This window comes from Solea senegalensis, linkage group LG20, assembly GCF_019176455.1.
Source record: "Solea senegalensis isolate Sse05_10M linkage group LG20, IFAPA_SoseM_1, whole genome shotgun sequence".
In the NCBI taxonomy this organism is placed as follows: Eukaryota; Metazoa; Chordata; class Actinopteri; order Pleuronectiformes; family Soleidae; genus Solea; species Solea senegalensis.
The window spans coordinates 5,745,569-5,764,292 of NC_058039.1; the positions used below are offsets into that span (position 1 = coordinate 5,745,569).

The 18,724-nt window shown below is 39.5% G+C and overlaps 2 protein-coding genes across 4 annotated transcripts; one reads left to right on the top strand and one right to left on the bottom strand.

Annotated features, from left to right (window-relative positions):
• Nucleotides 1-2,548: 2,548 nt before the first annotated feature.
• Nucleotides 2,549-6,999, bottom strand: cks1b (CDC28 protein kinase regulatory subunit 1B). The gene is made up of 4 exons (XM_044051950.1): nucleotides 6,891-6,999; nucleotides 6,611-6,678; nucleotides 5,928-6,055; nucleotides 2,549-4,188 (listed from the first exon to the last, which is right to left on the bottom strand). The coding sequence occupies exons 2-4, from the start codon at nucleotides 6,667-6,669 to the stop codon at nucleotides 4,139-4,141; spliced, it is 237 nt and encodes a 78-aa protein (XP_043907885.1). The 5' UTR covers nucleotides 6,670-6,678; nucleotides 6,891-6,999; the 3' UTR covers nucleotides 2,549-4,138.
• A 1,457-nt stretch (nucleotides 7,000-8,456) lies between these two features.
• pbxip1a (pre-B-cell leukemia homeobox interacting protein 1a) lies at nucleotides 8,457-18,695 on the top strand. Of its 3 annotated transcripts, none has more exons than XM_044052841.1 (11): nucleotides 8,457-8,598; nucleotides 9,352-9,480; nucleotides 11,240-11,324; nucleotides 11,415-11,482; nucleotides 12,202-12,895; nucleotides 14,139-14,369; nucleotides 14,670-14,693; nucleotides 15,068-15,111; nucleotides 15,271-15,366; nucleotides 15,463-15,643; nucleotides 15,767-18,695. In XM_044052841.1, the coding sequence occupies exons 2-11, from the start codon at nucleotides 9,409-9,411 to the stop codon at nucleotides 16,783-16,785; spliced, it is 2,514 nt and encodes an 837-aa protein (XP_043908776.1). In that variant the 5' UTR covers nucleotides 8,457-8,598; nucleotides 9,352-9,408; the 3' UTR covers nucleotides 16,786-18,695. The 3 variants fall into 3 exon arrangements, with proteins under 3 accessions (XP_043908776.1, XP_043908778.1, XP_043908777.1); XM_044052842.1 differs by lacking the exon at nucleotides 8,457-8,598 and adding an exon at nucleotides 8,650-8,828; XM_044052843.1 differs by lacking the exon at nucleotides 14,670-14,693.
• The last annotated feature ends 29 nt before the right edge of the window (nucleotides 18,696-18,724 follow it).

Consider the following 18,724-nt stretch of genomic DNA (forward strand, 5'->3'; position numbering starts at 1 on the left):
TTGAGCTTGAAACCCAACAAGGCAACAATATTCAATGACTACACTTGCTTTGAAGTTGGGCTAAAAGTGTAACTCGATTAATTACGTTAAAGTTGTTTTTCAAGCAAGTGTGCCAATCATAAAGAGCTTCTCAAATTTAGAGACACGCAGCTCGTCTTTTGATTCAATTTGACAAGACAAGCCATTTGAATAAATCATTATCGTTTTTGGAAACGTGGAATTCGGTTGATTTTCTCCATTTGAGTGCCCAGGGGGATAAAGAGCGCGGATAATTCAAGGCAATTCAAGTCATCAGAATCACAACAGATCATGGAAATAAATGTGCATGCGACTTGCAGCTCTGACCTCTAAACTCTTGTCTAGCACGCCCTAAGCTCGTCGGTGAAAATAAGCGCGGTTATAACGTTACACGTGAAAAATGCCGACTAGTAGATTTTCCACAGAAGGTCATCGGCGTGATAAGTGCTTCACCAAGCTCTTCTGTAAATGCACTTCCAGATTTAGGTCATCATTTACCTTGTAGTTTCTTCGAGGAAGCACATTTCAGCATGTTTCATTGATTCTTCTGGCAGATGTTGAAGCGAGGAGGGTTTTTTTTTCCCCACCTCAAGGCGTGAGACGTTTTATTCTGCCCCTGCGCACACGTCTGGATCTCGGCAGGAGGCTCAGACTGCTGACCATCACAGCTCAGTGTTTACCTGGACAACATTTGACAGAAATAGTCATTAATCTCTCATGGCTTTAAACGACATTTTCTTTCTTCCATTAACAATGAACTTCAAAAGTTGTGTCATCTCCACCATGAACTGTCTCAGCAAGGACTCTTTTGTTTGTATGTCTCTGGAACACACGCACTGAGACTCTTTTTTATTATTTATTTTTTTAAGATCAGAGCTAAACAAACTGTTTCAGAAAAGAGTAGACTAACAAAAGGAGCAGTTTCAGTCTAAATGTCATGAAGTGACATTTGTGTTTATGTTTCATGTTCAATGCAGAATATACAGTAGACGCACAACGACAAAAAAAAGCCAGTTGTCTCTTTGGTTGTTGTGCTGTACTGCCCTCTACAGTCCAAAGTATGACACTGGTAAATTTCAATTATGCAATGAACCATTTTGTGGAAGGATTTTGATTCTAATTTAATTTGGTCAGTGCTACAATAATCAACTGGACACAGTGGCAAAACAGGACGTTTTCTTTGATTTAAATAGTCTGTGAAAACAAAAACGACAATAAATCAAAGGAAAGCATCAACAATAATTAGACAAAAATGTACTTTGATATACAGGTGTTATAACTAGGCATGGGCAAAAATACATCTTAATGAATGAAATACCAAATGCCCAATTAATAAATGTATTAAAATAAACTATAAAATACAGCAGCCATGCCATGTATCAACATACTAAAAATACAAGGAAGATTGAAGGAACTCATCAGTGTCTTCATTTACGTTCTTGTTCTGTAACAGATGAAGCCCTCACTGAATCAGCAGTGACGTCCAACCTGCACCAGGACCTCACGTACTGTATGCTTATGTCATGTTGTTCCACAGAAATTCTGTTGTATATTAGTATTTGACAGTATTTTAAAAATAAAAAAATACACAACTACTTTTTGTATTTATATTAAACGTATGAAGGCATTTACATCATCACAATAAAATACAAATTACAAATAATGTTTTGAATTTAAAATACTGCCCTCCCTGGTTATAACAAGGATTATTGAATTCATCAGGGGAATAACAGTTTGAAGAAAAAAAACATTTATTGGTGCACACACTTTTCCTTGCTCTGCTTTGAAAATACTTTTTTTTTTTTTTTCTTTTTTTTTTTAAATAAATCATTTGGAAATGAGACATATATACTCAAGATACACCTCTTCAAACATGTGGGACAAGGAGATAAAGTACTACTACTACTACTACTATTACTAGACTGTCAATACAGTTGATTAATTATAAGGCAAATATGTTAAAACATTGTTTTAACTCATCACATTTGAATATCTGATTTCCTTAGCATGTGTATAAAGAAACCAAAAATATGATAACTTATCCTTCATGAGAAGATGTCATTTTTTTCACACTGCTGGCCATCCATTAGTAGTGTCTGCCTCTCACGACTGAACCATTCAGGACAACATCACTGTCACAGAGGCGTACATATTAGACATTTAAAGTAAAACAAGAGTGTGGTAAGACAACAGCTGCTGTGACACTAAGCCTCCTGGTCCACTAGATCACACACACACACACATTCAGAAGTCTGTTTCCTGGCATCATGGACTCCTGCATATTTAAGAGCACAGCTTTCTACCAGCAGAGTTCACCACATTACACTAGAACAGTTGAGGTGATGTGATGAAAAAAAAAAGCGCAGATACAGTTCACACTGGTGGCAGCAACACATGTTGAGCCTTCTTCATTATTAACAATTCCTGTGAAGACTTCTAACATTGTTGCAAGGCGGCTAAACGAGTTGCCTTCGTTTATTGTTGCGGGCAAATGACACTTGAAATTATATTCACAGGAAACACGATGCGATAATTGTGTGACACATTTATTCTGAACAAAAAATGCACATCAATTTCATTACGGTTATCAACAAGGGAATACTTTTTTCTTTTTTCCCCCCGCTTTTGAAACAGACTGCGACAGTGAATCAAGTGTACGTTCAGTTTATTTTACAATTGACAGAGACAGGAAACTGCAAAGAGAGGCATATCTAAAAGAATTTCATGCTGCCGTCTAGTCCGATTCGGTTTAGATCAACCACTACATGATGGGATGAAAACAACCAGCTCAACTTCTGTAAATGTTCCACTTCTAAACATTCAAATAAGTTGCAAATACATGCAAGTACTTTTTTTTTTCCTCTCTTCCCATTCAAAGCAGCTGCAACATACAATGCAAAACGGAGCAGAATCAACTCTACAATGCACCTATAATATATCTGAGGTGTTCAGACGACGTCAAACATGACTTCATTAGATTCAAAGATAAAATTCAGCATGACTGTCTTCATATGGGTTTAATAATTCTGAGTTTTGAAACCAGTTCTGTCAGAACTAAAGCACAATGGTCATTCGAGGCCTTGACTGACAGCAGCAGCTGAGAAAGTGATTGTACGGTGGGCGAGAACATCAACACATGACTGCCGGGTGGAAATATTTGGAAGGCTTCAGGACAGAAGTGCAAATATACACAATACCAAATACATGCAGCTGCCTTAGCATTTGAGTCACTGTTCTCCATGTATTCCAAAAGAGCATTTTTAAAGGCTAGTGCTTGCTGTTAAAGCATTTGCTTACTTAACATTAATCTTTCGGAGGCCAAGTGTATTCACACAGTAGCTGTAAAGCCCAAATAACTGTCAAATATGCACTAATACAATTTAAAAAAGTTTATATTTATTTCAGAGATGTCAAGACATTTATAAATACTGAGTGACTCACTGGTACGAATCAATTGAAATTATTTGTTTCAGAGAAGGCCTCAAACTCATAGAATAACCCTAAGTAGTAATTATGCGACCACTATGGACGCAGCTTTTCCTGTACATGATGTATTGCAAATGCCAAATTACAGTGTCATTTTAAACGGAGCAGCAACACATTACTTAAAACCGCAGTTTGAGATTACTTTGGAGTTATATTAAGTTCAAGGTCCAACTTTCTTTCTGCTTGTGTCGCAAACCGACCTTGACCCAGAATGTTGTGACACCAACTCAGTGCGTGAGCAAGTTTCATTCCACACATTTTTATAGCAGTTGTTCTAAAAAGCTGGAATATCCAAGCAGGTTCAGCAACATAGAAGGACAGATTCAGTCAAAAAAAAAAAGAAAGAGAGAGATATTGATAACTGATGTGAACTGTGAGTTGCTGTTTAACAGGTGCACAAGTCTTTTTTTTTCCCCAAGAGAATGGTGATGATTTTGTTCCTTCAATCACATCCTCCATTCCACAACCACTGTTCCTAAGAGAGATAGTCCTTCTCCAGGTCCAACATGATCAGCCCAAATTACAAGTCCCCGACCACACAGAGTTTAGTAATGTGAGGGCATGATCCCTATGATGTGTTGATCTGTGGCACATGAGTGAGACTGATCTTCCAAGGACCCAGAGTATCGCTCACCTATGACTTTTGGTTGGGCAGGGAGCGCCGGAACAGCAAGATGTGTGGCTCTGATGGAGGAGTGGGGAAAGGAAGGCAATATTTAGACAGATATAATGATAGATGAACAACAGAGAAATCTGGCTTTAGACTCAAATTACAACATGTCTGAATGAATTGAAGATGTCACTGGGATCACATCTGCCATCAGATCTATGGGAAATAAGTGATGGCGCTATGGGCAAAAAAATCTCTTTAAAACTTTTTTTAAAACTCACGCATTCAGGGAATGCGTGGAGTTTCAGTGCACATTTCATTTTGTACAGTCATTTAAATTCTTGACACAATGTCTAAAGTTCGCATATCTTTAAAACATCACTGTATTATCTTAGACGTTATATTACCCACCACTACTTGTAAAACATCATATTAACAGGCTCCACCTCTTTAAATTTTGTAAATGTACCCGTTTTTATTCCAAACACCAACTAGGGACATGTTTTTCAAACTTGTAACTCTTGATCAGCTAATGAAAATGAGCTACTTAGGCCCCCTTTACATCTGTCATTAAAATGCATCTTCTGCAATCAGATTGCATCACAACAACGAGTGGAAATACATTTGCTTTTCGAAGCAGGGGAATAAGTCATCTTTGACAAGTGAAAAATTAGAGTCCATACAATAGCACAACTTCACAAGTGGCAAATATTTTGTTGTTGTTATGGCAACACACAGGTGACGTGTCATTTGATCACAGAAAATGCATTCCAATACCATGTGTAAAAGGGGTCATTTACCTGTTGAAAAGTCATACAGTAAAAAAAATGGTTCCCACACCTTGATTGACATAAAAGTCAACGACTTTCCAATTCAAGGACCAAACGTGTTGACACAGTGTAAGATGGGAGGGCAACTTGTAAGAGCTGCGTCAAACCAGACTTTGTAGTTTACTCGCCCATTGTTCTGCATCAGAATTTCATGTCAGCAGCAGAGAGAGAGCGTGTACAGTGCCCTCAACACCGCCAGAGTAATTATGACTCAACATTTATTCTGCATAGGACTAGTGTATGAACATTACGCATTACAGGGCACATGCACATTGGCAGCGGAAGACATTTACCTAAATATTAAAAAAAATTTTATTGCACAAAATTCAAGCACTTGCAATTTAAAAAAAATTTATTCACAAATTTAAGGACCGGTGGGAACCCTGTAGTCCACGTACATATTGTGTCACATGCTTAGATGTTCTCGGGCAAATTGTCTGACAGCTATGTAATTCCAAGAGATCAAATCACATTTATGTGTGCAGACATAAGAAACCCATCAATATGGGTTACTCTGATGATGCCATACAAATACACATTTGTGAAGCAGCTTTCAAACAGATGCCGGGTTAAAAAAAGAAAAAAAAAATCGTATTGTCAAGTAATGGTGCAGAACTACACCATTATGTCACAGCTGACTATTGTGAAGTGAGGGGTGTGGTCTTTTGATGAGTGAATATGTCCGACACCAGTTTTGTTTGATGCAAAAGAAGTCCAAAAAAATTTAATTCAAAGACGAATATACAGTTCTATAGTTTTTATGGATATAGACAATATCCATACATTTTATCAATTAAAAATGTCTGGTATTAAACACTCCATTACAATCAATGTCTAGTGACTATTGGTGTTTATTATGACACGGTACTTTGGACTAGGGCCCCTGCCAAAAATGTTTGTCACTGTAATGAGTGTAAGGACATTGACACAACCAGGAACATACCAAAATGATATGATGATAATACTAGTCAAGGTTTAGATACCTGGCTGGTGAATCATGTAATGCACCCATCCTTGACTCTGTTGGACACCCAGGTTCCTCCACTCAGTCTCTGACATCAAATGGGTCTTGGGAACACGTTTTGCAATGTCTTTGGGCAGCACCACATGCCTGCAATGATACACAATAATAATAAACTTTATTTTTATGGGACCTTTCAAAACAGATAGAACCCCCATATTGGGTTGGGACACGCAGATGGGTCGAAGTGGGATATTTTTGGGTCATGGAAAAAAAAGCCTTTTACTTTTTAAAAGAAAAAGGGTCAAATTCATACTTGTTACAAACGTGTAATAAGTAAGGGAAGACATTAACTGTACAACGTGGTAGTAGACTAGACTGCAGTATACAGAGTTACATATCTAATGATAGTTTTAGTAAAGTAAAGATCTGCTCAACAAAAAAAATAATAATAACAGGTATTGTTTTTGTAATATTATTTATTATAGATACAGATGAGAGTCCTCGTCATTTTCACATAAATTGATTCGAATCATGTGACTTTATAGCGTCTGTCATCACAATTCTGTTTTGACATACTTTCGATCTCGGCAAAATAACGGATTACTTATGCAATACTAGTGTAGCACCACTTTAATTTGTTAATAAAATGATTCATACATAGTGACATAAGAAAGTTAGGAAGCATGCATGAACTATACCCACCTGTACTCGTATTTTTCATCGTCGTATTTGTCAGAGTAGTAGATATGTTTGTTAGACATGGTGAAAATCTGGTGAAGAGGTTTGTAAACAGTTAGTCATCATTCAGAATCACAAAAATGAATTAGCCAACAAGTTCAGTGGCCGCCATGACAGCAAGTTGCGCGTGGCTAAGCTAATGAAGCTCAATTGACCGAAAACAAGAGTTATTTCTGACAAGATAGGTCGAAATAAACAAGCTGCTGCCGACGCCCGACAACAGTCCGTTGGATTTTAAAGTTACCTGATGAACTGACAAAGTTTCCTGGGGGTAAAAATGTGAACTAGTCCAGCTTTTAGTACAAGAGCAACGAGATGCTGTCGCCTTCTTTGTTTCCCTCTCGAATGTCGGCGAAGCGAGCCCGCTTTACAATGTTCAAATACATATCGTCTCTTCTGATTGGCCAATCGAGCCTGCGCGCTCTCTTACTATTGGTCACTTTTATTTGTCGCAGGAAATCGTCGTCACGACCAAGTCGCTTTCTAATTGGTTAGCACGACAGAGGAAAAAAGCCAGAATACAGCACATGACATAACATTACACACACACACGTATATGTGTGCATATGTATATAGATAGATAGATAGATAGATAGATAGATAGATAGATAGATAGATAGATAGATAGATAGATAGATAGATAGATAGATAGATAGATAGATAGATAGATAGATGGTGTTTTGTGAGTGGACAGCAAAGTAAGAATTTCATTGTACAGGGAAACGTGTTTCTTTACTGTGCATATGACAATAAACACTTTGAATCTTGAATCTTGAATCTTGATAGAGAGATACAATATTTATGATATAAATATTTATGATATGAATAATATTTATGATGATATTTTCACATTATCTCAAAATAAAAGTGTCTGTGTTGATATGTATATAACTATACTTATGCAAAATGAATCTATTAATAAAATAAACCATACAGAAATAACTTGATAAAAATTGACGGGCCACATGTGGCCTCAGGGCTTCAAGTTTGAGAACTGGTTTAGAAGAAGTACCAAAACAGCTATAGTTGCTCACAGTTATATCACACATTAAATTAATAACAATATATATTTATATGACATACGAAATAAGATTTGAGGAAAAATGCTTAGAGTAAAATGAAACTCATAGGAGTGGAGTGCCGAGACATTTGGAAGGGCAGGGGGAAAAATTAAAAAGGCACCTACTGTGCACTGATGGGGCCATGAGTACGCTTAAAGCAGCTGGGCATTTTCTATCGAGCACTGAATATAATTTCCTCAAAGGACATCCTTTGGGTCATTGCATAATTGATCCAAAACAAAAAATATGGCAAACCTCTAATGGAATTTCTAATATGATCAGGTAAATAATTCCAACAGTAATGGCGCATTTGGAAAATGTTGCTCTGAATGACTTTGTAAATTAATTATGGGATTTGGGAATATGACTGAAATACTGACTAATAATAGAGGAGTCAGATGATGAAATGAATGTCCACACTGGAGCAATAGTAGTGAAGGGGTTGTCCACTGTGGTAAGTCCCGCAGTTCAAATATAACTTCTGTAGACGTGTCAGAGTGTGGCTGGTGCTGGCAGCCCCTGCCTTCTGTGTATTTATATATGACTGTGTGTGTAAGCATGTATATTCTGGGTTAGGTTCACACATGAAGCTGTATTATTGAAACCAAGCGTCCGTCACCTGCCGCTCCACCTGCAGGTGTCAATCAAGCGTGGCTGTGCGTCCCTTTCCTGACACGACACTCCGATCTGATTGGTCGAGCCACGCTTCGGAGGCGGGTGCTTCTGAGGCTTTGCTGAAAGCCTATTGGACAAGCGGCGCCTTGGTTAACGTGACGCAGCTCGGAATTCCCAAAGTTCCCAAGTTCAGAGGGAAAGAGGAGCGTTTTTCTTTCTAATAAACACACCGTTTTGAAGGGAAAACAGCAGACGACTGAGCCGCGAGAAGGCTGGGTAAATAAAGCATGATTCTCTGTGTTTAACTTGATAAGAGTCGAGCAGGAGGGGCTGACTATCCGGGGGGCCTGTGAGAGTGAGAACGCGGAAGAGTGGAAGTGGGAAATTCAGCCTTAGCATCCTTTGTTTACCTTCATGACTGAACCTTGAAATTTGGTTGCTTCAGCAATCACAACCGCGACACTGCGTCGTCTGCTCAACCTAAGCGCACATAGTGTTATCGACAAGTGAGTATTAGCCTGTTTGTTCGTTTTCTGGATCAATGAACCGCTCGTGCCTGGTTATTGACCATTTTTGGTCATTTGACTGCCTCACAGATGGAGGGGATGGAGGGCTTTGAATGAACGGATTGACTGAAAATGGCAGCGGCTATGAGTTAAAATGCAATATCTCTCTGTTTAACTACGCAGCAGTTTAATATGGACGACACTGTTGCATAACATGCATTATCGTCAACCTGCTCTAAATCCCATGTGTGCGGTGAATCAGGCCCTTAATTGCATAGTAATGTCGTCTCTGGCTGTCATTTACTCTTCAACCATCATAATACTGCAGGGAAAGAGGCGTAGTTTGTTGGAAGATTGTGTGTCCTGTCATGTTTATGGCTGTGCAAACCTATGTTTTCCACTGCAAACACATAATGCTCATATTGTTACATGTAAATAATGAATATAACCTTCACACCAAGGCTTGCCTTGTTTGCATGTGGCCTCGTCATAGAATAAGTGCTGTTTCTGTCGTCGTCTGCAGAATATTGTTAAGCCGAATCTGCAACCGTGCTGCGCCACGTTGAGCCTGAAGAGGGCGATGTCTGACAGCAGCAACAGCACAGGCAGCAGTGCGTCCTCGACCAACAGCTGGACCCTCCTCTCCCCCGAGGTAAGACTCACAGGCTCAGTCCCAAAGACTGCCCCCCTAAACCCTTATGACCAAACCCTCAAATGCTTTGATGAGGTGAGAGATTGCAAGGGCTCTACACGATATAAACAGAAATGGGACAACACTTAATGCTCCATAAGACGTTATCTCTGCAATGGTAATAAAGAAACTCTTTATTACAATTTCAGAGATAACATCTTGTGGCAGGGTTTGTTCTTGTTATTGAATAGTTTGTTTTCTGCTAGGTTAAAGGTCCAGTTTCTAACATTTAGGAGGTATTATTGAGTGTAACTGGTTATAATACTCATAAGTATGTTTGAATAGGTGCGTATTGACTTTAACATTTAACGTTTCCATCACTTTAAGGTAAGCCTGTTACATGTACTGTTAACAGCATGGCATGGACAGTACATTTTAACAAAACCCAAAACAATGACAATTCTTCAGCCTTTTCAGAAGAAAAGTAAATTGTAAAAACATTTCACATGCATGCATCTGGAAATTAAATGATAATTTAAGCAGTCTACTATAGTCTATGAAAACACCTTTGTTTTTTAAATAAAACCAGCCTGAATGGACTAACCAGCCAGAGTGTGCCTTTTGAATTTTGAAGTAAAAGCTTCCTGATGTACTTGGGGAAGGGAGTGGTGAGTGGAGGAGTCCTCTGTTCGTTACAATCAGTCTGATATCACTAATTCTTAATAATTCTTAAGATTATTTAAATTAATTTGGGCAAAATGTCATGATTAGGCATTAGTTGAAATAAATGGTTGTTTTATGAGCTTGAAAACATATTCTTAGATTTCTATGTTTACATGAAAACCTTTCGTAATGTCCATTGAAGGTTTAGTCGCTCTCTTTATAATGATTAAATGTTGTTTGTTGATGTAATCGCTTCTGCAAATTACAGAAAGTGGCCACCAGAGGGCCCTCACATCTTTGATGAGACAGCCCTAAGCCCTCATTTTTACTGTGAACACACCCCTTACTCTGGGAGATTGTGAGGGTGGGTGGACATAGGGACTGGACCTCAGAGACCAGAGAGGAAACTGTTTGGAGATGCGTGGGCCTGGATATTACACTGACTCCTTAATACAGGCTCATTTAAAGTATAACATGTCTGAGCTTGTAACCCCTAAGTTGCCCATATTGCATAAACGCACAAAGTTTCCCAAATTGTGACCCATCAATCACATTTTGTTCAATTTGAATATACGTTCAAGACATTTGTGAATGTATGTGTCAGGCAGAGCTCATAGTTGTTTACTTTGTTTAATAACTTGCTGTACTGTGCATAAAGGCAGTGCATTGTTTTATTGTAATCATAAAAAGCTGCTGCTCATCCATCAATACACATTCAGTTGTGAGTTTTTTTAAGAACACTAAAATGAATTCAGCATAAAACCTCACAGCTGCTTTCATGATTGTAACACAGCTCTCTCAGTTTTTGTTGAAACACTTCTAGAAACATGTTGAATAAATAAATACATGTCGTGTTATTGTAGTTTTATGCAATATTATAATATTGTTTATTCAACTGAGGTCACTGAGGATAGTTGACAAAATGTCACACTTGTGTGAGTACAGTATCAGTTTCAAGAAAAAGAGTTATGTGTCAGCATATAACAATTAATATTGATGTCTTGGGCCTTTTATAGGGTGTGCTCTTAATGTCATGTATAACCAGTAAAGTGTAGTACAGGTTTTAATGTTAATATGTGTTGGAATCCTGAAGTAACTGGATATTCTTACTCCTTAGGAAGCTGCTGTTGAGAATGTCGGGACTGTGGACGATGGCACTGAGAGCTTGGGTGACGTCCCCAGTCTCTCTGAGGAGGTGGCAGGTACTGAACATCTTTTATAGGATCTATAGCATGATCGTGTTCAGACTGAAGACGGTTTGGAGCGTTGACACTGTGTTAATCTTATTACAGGAGCTGCTGGGGAGTTAAGACCAATTGACATTACCGTAGAAACTGTCCTGTCTGAGGAAGGTCATCAGGTTAGTTCACAGTTAACATTATAATGACCCTAGCATGGTTTATATGTAGTACTGATGTTTATTCTGTGCATTGAAACACCAATAAAATCATCAATAGATTATTATTACGTCACTGTAATCATTATTATTAGAACAAATCCTCACCCCTGCGATGGAAAACCTTCCTGTCCAGGAGGAGCCCCACCTTTCGCCCTATGTCTGCTGGGATTGGCTCCAGCTAACCTCATGTGGAGAATAAAGCGATGGAAAATGAATGAATGAATGAATGAATGAATGAATGAATGAGCAAACCCTCAATATATCTACAGAGTAAATTAACCGTTGGTGTGATTTCTTGTTTGAAGGCATTATTTAACTGCCCACACTTAGCTAATGTAACTACAGCAAAGTCACACTCCACTCTATTTTACAATGCTTCATTTATGTTCACTGCATAGATTGAAGAGGGAGTAAAAATACAAATGGAGCACAGCAAGTCGTCCTAATGCAGTGTGATGCCTTTTTATCAGATGTTAGAAGACTGGAAAATTACTACTGCCTCAATCTTATTATGCCATTTCCTATGCTCAGTGTAAATGAATGAGTCGAGACCTCTTCTCTAGAACTTGTGTTTTGGGAGAACAAAAGGAAAGCATTGAAACAAACAGACACGTGATTGCTTGAAGCTCAGATCGTAAAAATTATTCACACATTGTTTTCTCTATCACCCTCGTTTCTAGGTGTGTCAAGAGACTTCTCCAGAGTCCAGTGAGGGTCCCATCCCTTCTAGTCCAGCTCGGTTGAGTCCTCTGCCACACAACCCCCTCGACCCTGCAGACCTGGACATGGAGAGTCAGCCTCCAATCATCCATGATATCGACACCAGCTCACCCAGTGATAACGAGAACCTCGGAGCCATACCCTTTCTCACCAGCATGGATTTGGATGCTCCGCTTAATATCTCTGCTGCTGAATTCCCCCTATCTGAGTTTGAGGAGTCCTGCTCTGCGTCTCTCATGACTGACACTCCTGTCTCTACAACATCCGTTTTTGACACACCTGCTGATGTATGTCAGATTCACGTGAGCCCTGCTGAGGAGAGTCCAATCTTCACAGATGAACGTGAGGTTAACATCACCACAGAGACCATCACAGCCATTGATGCTCCCTCTCATGTTGATACAGACATCAGCTTTGCTCCAGAAAAAACACATCTGCCAAACCCAGTTTCAGAGAGCCTGTTGACAGAAGAACCCACTGAAGAAACTCCTGCACCAGAGACTGTTCGTGCACTCGAGCAAGAGGAGGAGGAGCAGGAGGAGGAGGAGACAGAGGAGCAGGATGAGGCAGCATTGGAAAAGGAGGCAACCGACACATGGGACACAGAAAACCAGGATGAGAGACAGGAAGAAGAAGGAGAAGAAGAAGAAGACGGTATGAAACTTATGCAGCATGTATGATTTTCGAGAACACAATAGATGAAGCCAGTCAGTCATTCCCACATTACAGATTAACATTTCTTTAAATGAACTCCCTCATACCTTCGGTAAACATTCATATAAAACAATGATAGAAAAGCTGTTTGTCTCCACTCATAGTTACCCAACAGCTGTGATGACACCAGTTAGGCGTTGCTTTGTTTTAATGGGTCACATGGCAGAATAACTGGGAACCGCTGGGGACCAGATGGCATGGTAAAATCATAATTAATATTTTAACGAATCCAAATGAACAAAAAACAAATTAAACAACATTGGAGAAGTCATCATGTTTGAGTTAGTTTTGGTTTACAAGGCATGCTGCAGTAACATAATGAAGCATATCTATATACATACATTAGGCTTTATCTACATATGTCAACACATATAGCATATTGGGTCATTGGTAATTGATCAACCATATACTCCTGGAAGTATATATAAAGGACTTTATATATAAAGACATGAAGAGCAGTGTAAGTAATGATAAATATGCGCCATGCAAGCTGAAATAATTACTGCAGTTTAATTTGCACTGATCACTAACCAATTAGCATTGTACCTCCTGAAGGCATAATACGTTCAGATATTTTTCTCAGGTTTTTTTGATCTTCTTACTATAAAATAACTGCCACACATTGAACATGCGGTTTTCGTTGGCTCGTGTAAAGTTGAAAGCTTTGCATGTTTGGTAACACAGCCTTCGGGGGAAGTTGTAGTTTATGGCTCTTTTATAACAAGAGAAATGAAATGAGAGTCCTATTGTTGAGATTTGGTTAACATGGTTCTTATTTGTGTCATGTTAGCAGCTGGAAAGTGATTTATTAGTACCTTAGGGAGGCACACACCCTGCAACGAAAAATAAGAAAACTCACATGCGTTAGATTAATGTTTTATTATATAGTGAGAAAATGTCATCCATTTCCATGAGAGGCACTGCATATTTTTCTTTCTAATACACAGTTTACACACTGTTGAGTTTTGCAGTTTACGAGTTCAGAGACAGTGTCTGTAGCTAATTATCATTTGTAAATAAGCTAAGTTCTCACAGTTCTGTAACCAAAAATGTTGAAGTTATTCAGGGTCACATGTGGTTTAGGTTTAAACGCCTGTTTGTCGTAGAAGAATATGTCAGCTCTGCGAGGTTGTCCGTCCTTCGCGCTGACACACTCCTCTTGTTGCATTTCTACTTTTCTTAGAGCCGTCAACTAGTTTCGATTCCAGAGACACCAGTGGCTTTGATGACGGACTGAGGAGAAGAAATGTTCCCTACTTTGACGCTCCAAGACCAAGAACCTCAGATGAGGAGGATGAGGATGAGGAAGTGGAGTTTAAGGTGGTTGAGAAGAAAGAAAAACCATGGTTCTCACTGAACAAATGCATTGTGGGAGCTCTGGTGCTGCTCTTTTTAGGTTCCCTCTTCCTGTCAGGTGAGTTCCTCTCATTTCTAACTAGGCCGAGCGTGTTTCTGCTTTTATAATGAACAGATATAATGAGCTACTGCTCTTGTTGTGTGTTATCCATGTAAAAAAAAACAAAAACAGTAAGAAACCTGACGTTCATAAAACAACTATGAGTGTGTTTGCTTTCCAGTACCTGTTTACTCCTGACCATTTTATGACATTACTTCTTTGTGTGTACAAAAACATGAGCACATTTATTTGCTTTTTGCAGCCAAAGTACAGTGTTTGTGCTTAGATCTTGTTGACCAAGCTGAACTGTGTCAACAGGTTTCCTGTCTGACCTGGATTATGGTAGGTCCAGAACTAGATTAGACAGCAGTGTAAGCTTCTGCACCAGCTGGCTGTTGCTCAGGTGCTTGTCCAAACACTTATCTGGCCTAACAGTGCATGCAGTGGCAGTAAAGACAAGCAAATAACATGCAGCTGTGAACAATGTGATGACACTATCACTTTGGAACGACTCACTGGGATGTTCACATCTAGGGTCAGGTGTTTATTGACACGGTCAAAATAGATATAATCTGCCAAATTAAAAAGTTTCAAAGACACATAAGTTTCAAATCCACACAACAATGGCACATGTTGATATTTGACTGCTTGGAATCCATATGTCAACAAGGTGTGTTTGCTGTGCTTGTATGAAATATGTGTTTTCTGTCTGACAGGCGACTTTGACACCTCTGAACTGAGTAATGGAGAACAAAGCCAGGTCTGTTGTACTGTCTCTTATTTTATTTGTCCAGTATGTGTCTGTACAATATTTAAAAAAAAAAACAACTTGAAGACAGATGCTGAACTAATAAACAGATTAGATTATTTAAAAATAATAAAAAAAATTGTATTCCTTTGCCAATGATCTTCAATCCAGGACTGGCTTAGTAATGATCCACAGGATATGAAAGACTTATTGGATAAACTGACGCAGGAAAACCAACACATTGCTCTGCTGGAGGCTCAACTAAAGGTCAGTATACAAATTTCTTCATGCAAATGAAGTTGTTTCAAACTTGGGTTTGAACGTATTCAGCATTAAACATCTATAGTTTTCTTTGTCTTGCAGTCGCAGAAAGAAGAACTCGATTCAGCTCTGAAGACCGTAACTGAAAGTGGTGATGAAAACAGAAAATCTGATATAGAAGAAGAAAATGCAAAGTTGAAGGAGGAGTTGTCAATTCTGCCTGAACTGAGGAAAGAGTTGGAGACTCTGAGGGCGAGAGTGACTGAACTCAACCAGCTCACAGGTGCAATGTGTAGTTTTTACAGTATATTGAACTCATGTTGAAATGATATTGCAAAAAGAATAGTTCTCAGTGATGATCTTTAGACCGTTCTCATATGAATCATATCACTTTGTTCCTTCACAGCTGATCAAAACATCCCTCCAGTTACTCCAGGTTCATCCCCTCAGTCCAGGGACAAAGATGGTCAGAGTACCCAAAAAGTTGGACCTGAGAGGAAAAAGGAAACAGATGAGGGAAGCAGCCTGAAGCATGAACTCCAGAGACAGAAGGTTCTTTTGGAGGAGAGCAGACAGAGGCTGGAGGGGATGAAGAAAGATGGAGGCAGCCGAAAACAAGTGAGGGATAGTTTGGAGGGGATCCAGCAAAGGCTGTCTGAACAAGTGGAGAGATGGGGCAAAAAGAAGCCACAGGATTTCAAATTTAAAGGCACCAAAGGCAAAAACACTGAGCGGGACCACTGGAAGAAAGGCGAGAAGAAAGAGTGGAAGCACGGCAAAGAGGGAGGGCGGAAGGACAAAGAGGAGAAGGAGAGGAAGCCTCAGAAGCAAAACTCGCACAAAGAGGCGTGGAGGAAACACCAGGACGAGTGGGAGAGGAAGAAGGATGAGCGCAGAGTGGACAGAGAGGAGAGGAGGAAGGAGAAACCATGGCACAACCAGCCTAGTGAAAGCTCTCACCATCACCAGCACCAGCACCAGCACAAGCACAAGCATCAGCAGCCCCGCCACAACCTTCACCACAACCACAACGATTTCTGGAGAGACCAGGAGAAGAAGCTCCGGCGAAACTTCCGCCCCCCAGTGGGCTGCAGCTCCGTAGACGACTGCGCTAGCAAGGAAGGGCTGTACGCAGTGGAGCTGTCTGAGTTCGAGGAGCTGCTGGAGGGCTACCTGAGCAAGCTTGAAGGATCTTCACCCGAGAACAAGGACAAGATCCGAAAGCTGACTGCAGAGTTCTTTGACGGCGGCGTGTTTATCCACGACAGAGTTCCTTTCAGCGACTTTGCTGAGGACGTAGCTGACATTCTGGAGGACATGGCGGATGTTTTAGAGGGCAATGGGCAAAAGGACAGTGACTCCCTGGAGGAGGAGATGGAGGAGTTTGAACGAGAAGCCCTCTGGAAGTTTGCAGCCACAGCTTAAAAAGAGACATACCGGGAAGGGAGTACAATACAACACTAAGACATGGGACATGCAGTGGTTTTCTAGGACTTCTCTTGCTTAGCCTCTTCTCTTCAGAGCTGTAATTGTAGTAACTTCTGGTACTTCAGAGAGGTTGTGCCTCTCATAAATGTGACCCCCCCGAGTCTATAATTGTAAGCTTGTACTTGTCATTCTGGACTTAGTTGTCATTAGCTACCTCTGTCAGGTCTTGTGTCCTAATGCAAAGTTCCTCAGTAATGTGTTGTGTGGATTTCCCTCTGCTTTATAGTGTTTCAGTCCCTATTGCATGTTGGAGTTCATGGTGTAAAATCAAACTGATAATATACAGGTTACACACAAATGGGGTCAGATGGAGATAGTATTTGCAAATAATGATTTCATTGGGTTAAAATCTAGTCCTATAGTGGACGTTTTGTTTAATAAGTTGAAAGACATGCAAATGTGGTACTTCTTTCCTCCTCCTCCTCCTTCCTTGTTTGGGAATACAGCCTGCCTTTACTGCAAACAGGTCAAAACAAAAGCTTAGAGGAGGTTTTGCAGATACCATCCCACCTCGTTTTGGGTGTAACCGTTTGATCCCAGAGGATCACAAATGAGATCAAGTCAGACCAGTTCTGTGGCAGCCGCTCCCGAGACAGAGCGCGTCGTTTCAGAGCCCCAAGTGTTTGACTTCTACGTTTTAATGCTCAACTCCCAACCGCCAGTTGACAGCAGATGGGTGGAAAAAACACCAACCACTTTGTGCAACTGCTAAAAAAAAACAAAAGAAAGAAAGAAAGCAACAGGACAGCCTGATTTATTTATGAACAGCCATATTAATTACTGCTAAACCACTTTAGCACTTTTCTCAAATAGTCTTGTTACTTTTATTTCCTCATGATTTCATTTCTATTTAGTTCCTTTCATATTTTGTAAAGTAGCCATCACATGGTCTGCATATACTGAGTTTAGTCATTGAATGAATCCAAATGAGATGAGATCATTTCCATTTAGTAAGGTGATGCAAATTCAAGTCATTCTTTACAGAAAGAAGAAAGAAAGAGCTGCTGTATTTCATTTTTTTCTGAGCTGAATAAGAGCAGCAAAAATCAAGAATGTTGCAAAATAATATCTCTAGCATGCAGCGTTACATTTTAGTGGAAGTACAATATTTAGGTTCATTTCTCCTTTTTTTTAATCTTAATCTTGAAAATATCCCACCTTCGGTGAATGTGAATGTGAAGTTGAAATCGACATGTTGCGATTGTTATTCTTTTCAGTGATTGACAGAAGCTATGACGTGTTAAATGTTTATTTAAGCTGTACAAATGACACTGCAACTCATTTCCTTTTTTTGTAACTAGAAGAACCAGCCTCGGTTGCAGACCATAAAACAATAATACATGTGGAAGAGGTGATGTTTTCCGATAGCTTTCAGTTAAAGTTTGCCAGCTACTGCATATGTGCCTTTATTACAACAAACATCTTCGAGTGAAGACGTTGTTTTAGTTTCATTTGCTTGTGCAAAGGGAGAAGAAAAGCGTGTGTGCACCACTGGAGTCGTGCTGTGGTTGTGTGGCAGAGTATGAATGTTTAAAGATGTGTGGAACAGATTTTGCTGTTTCTACAGGGGAACTTTTGTGTGTGACAAGACCAAAGGGATCAAAAGAAGGTTTGACTGGAACAGACGAATCCTGAAACACATTTATGAATCAATATTTGAGACATTTTTGTCTTTTTGGGACGACAGCAGGACTCTGTATTTACTTATATTGTGGTTCAGATGTGCATGCCATCGATCCCTGGACAAATGTATTGATAAATTTGGATGGTTTCTGTTTTTTTCCCCTTCATCAATTATATCCTCTTTTAGGAAGTCAGTGTTAAGTTCAATAAAGTTTTTGCTCTCATGTCAGCAGTGTCTTTATTTAAACACTCT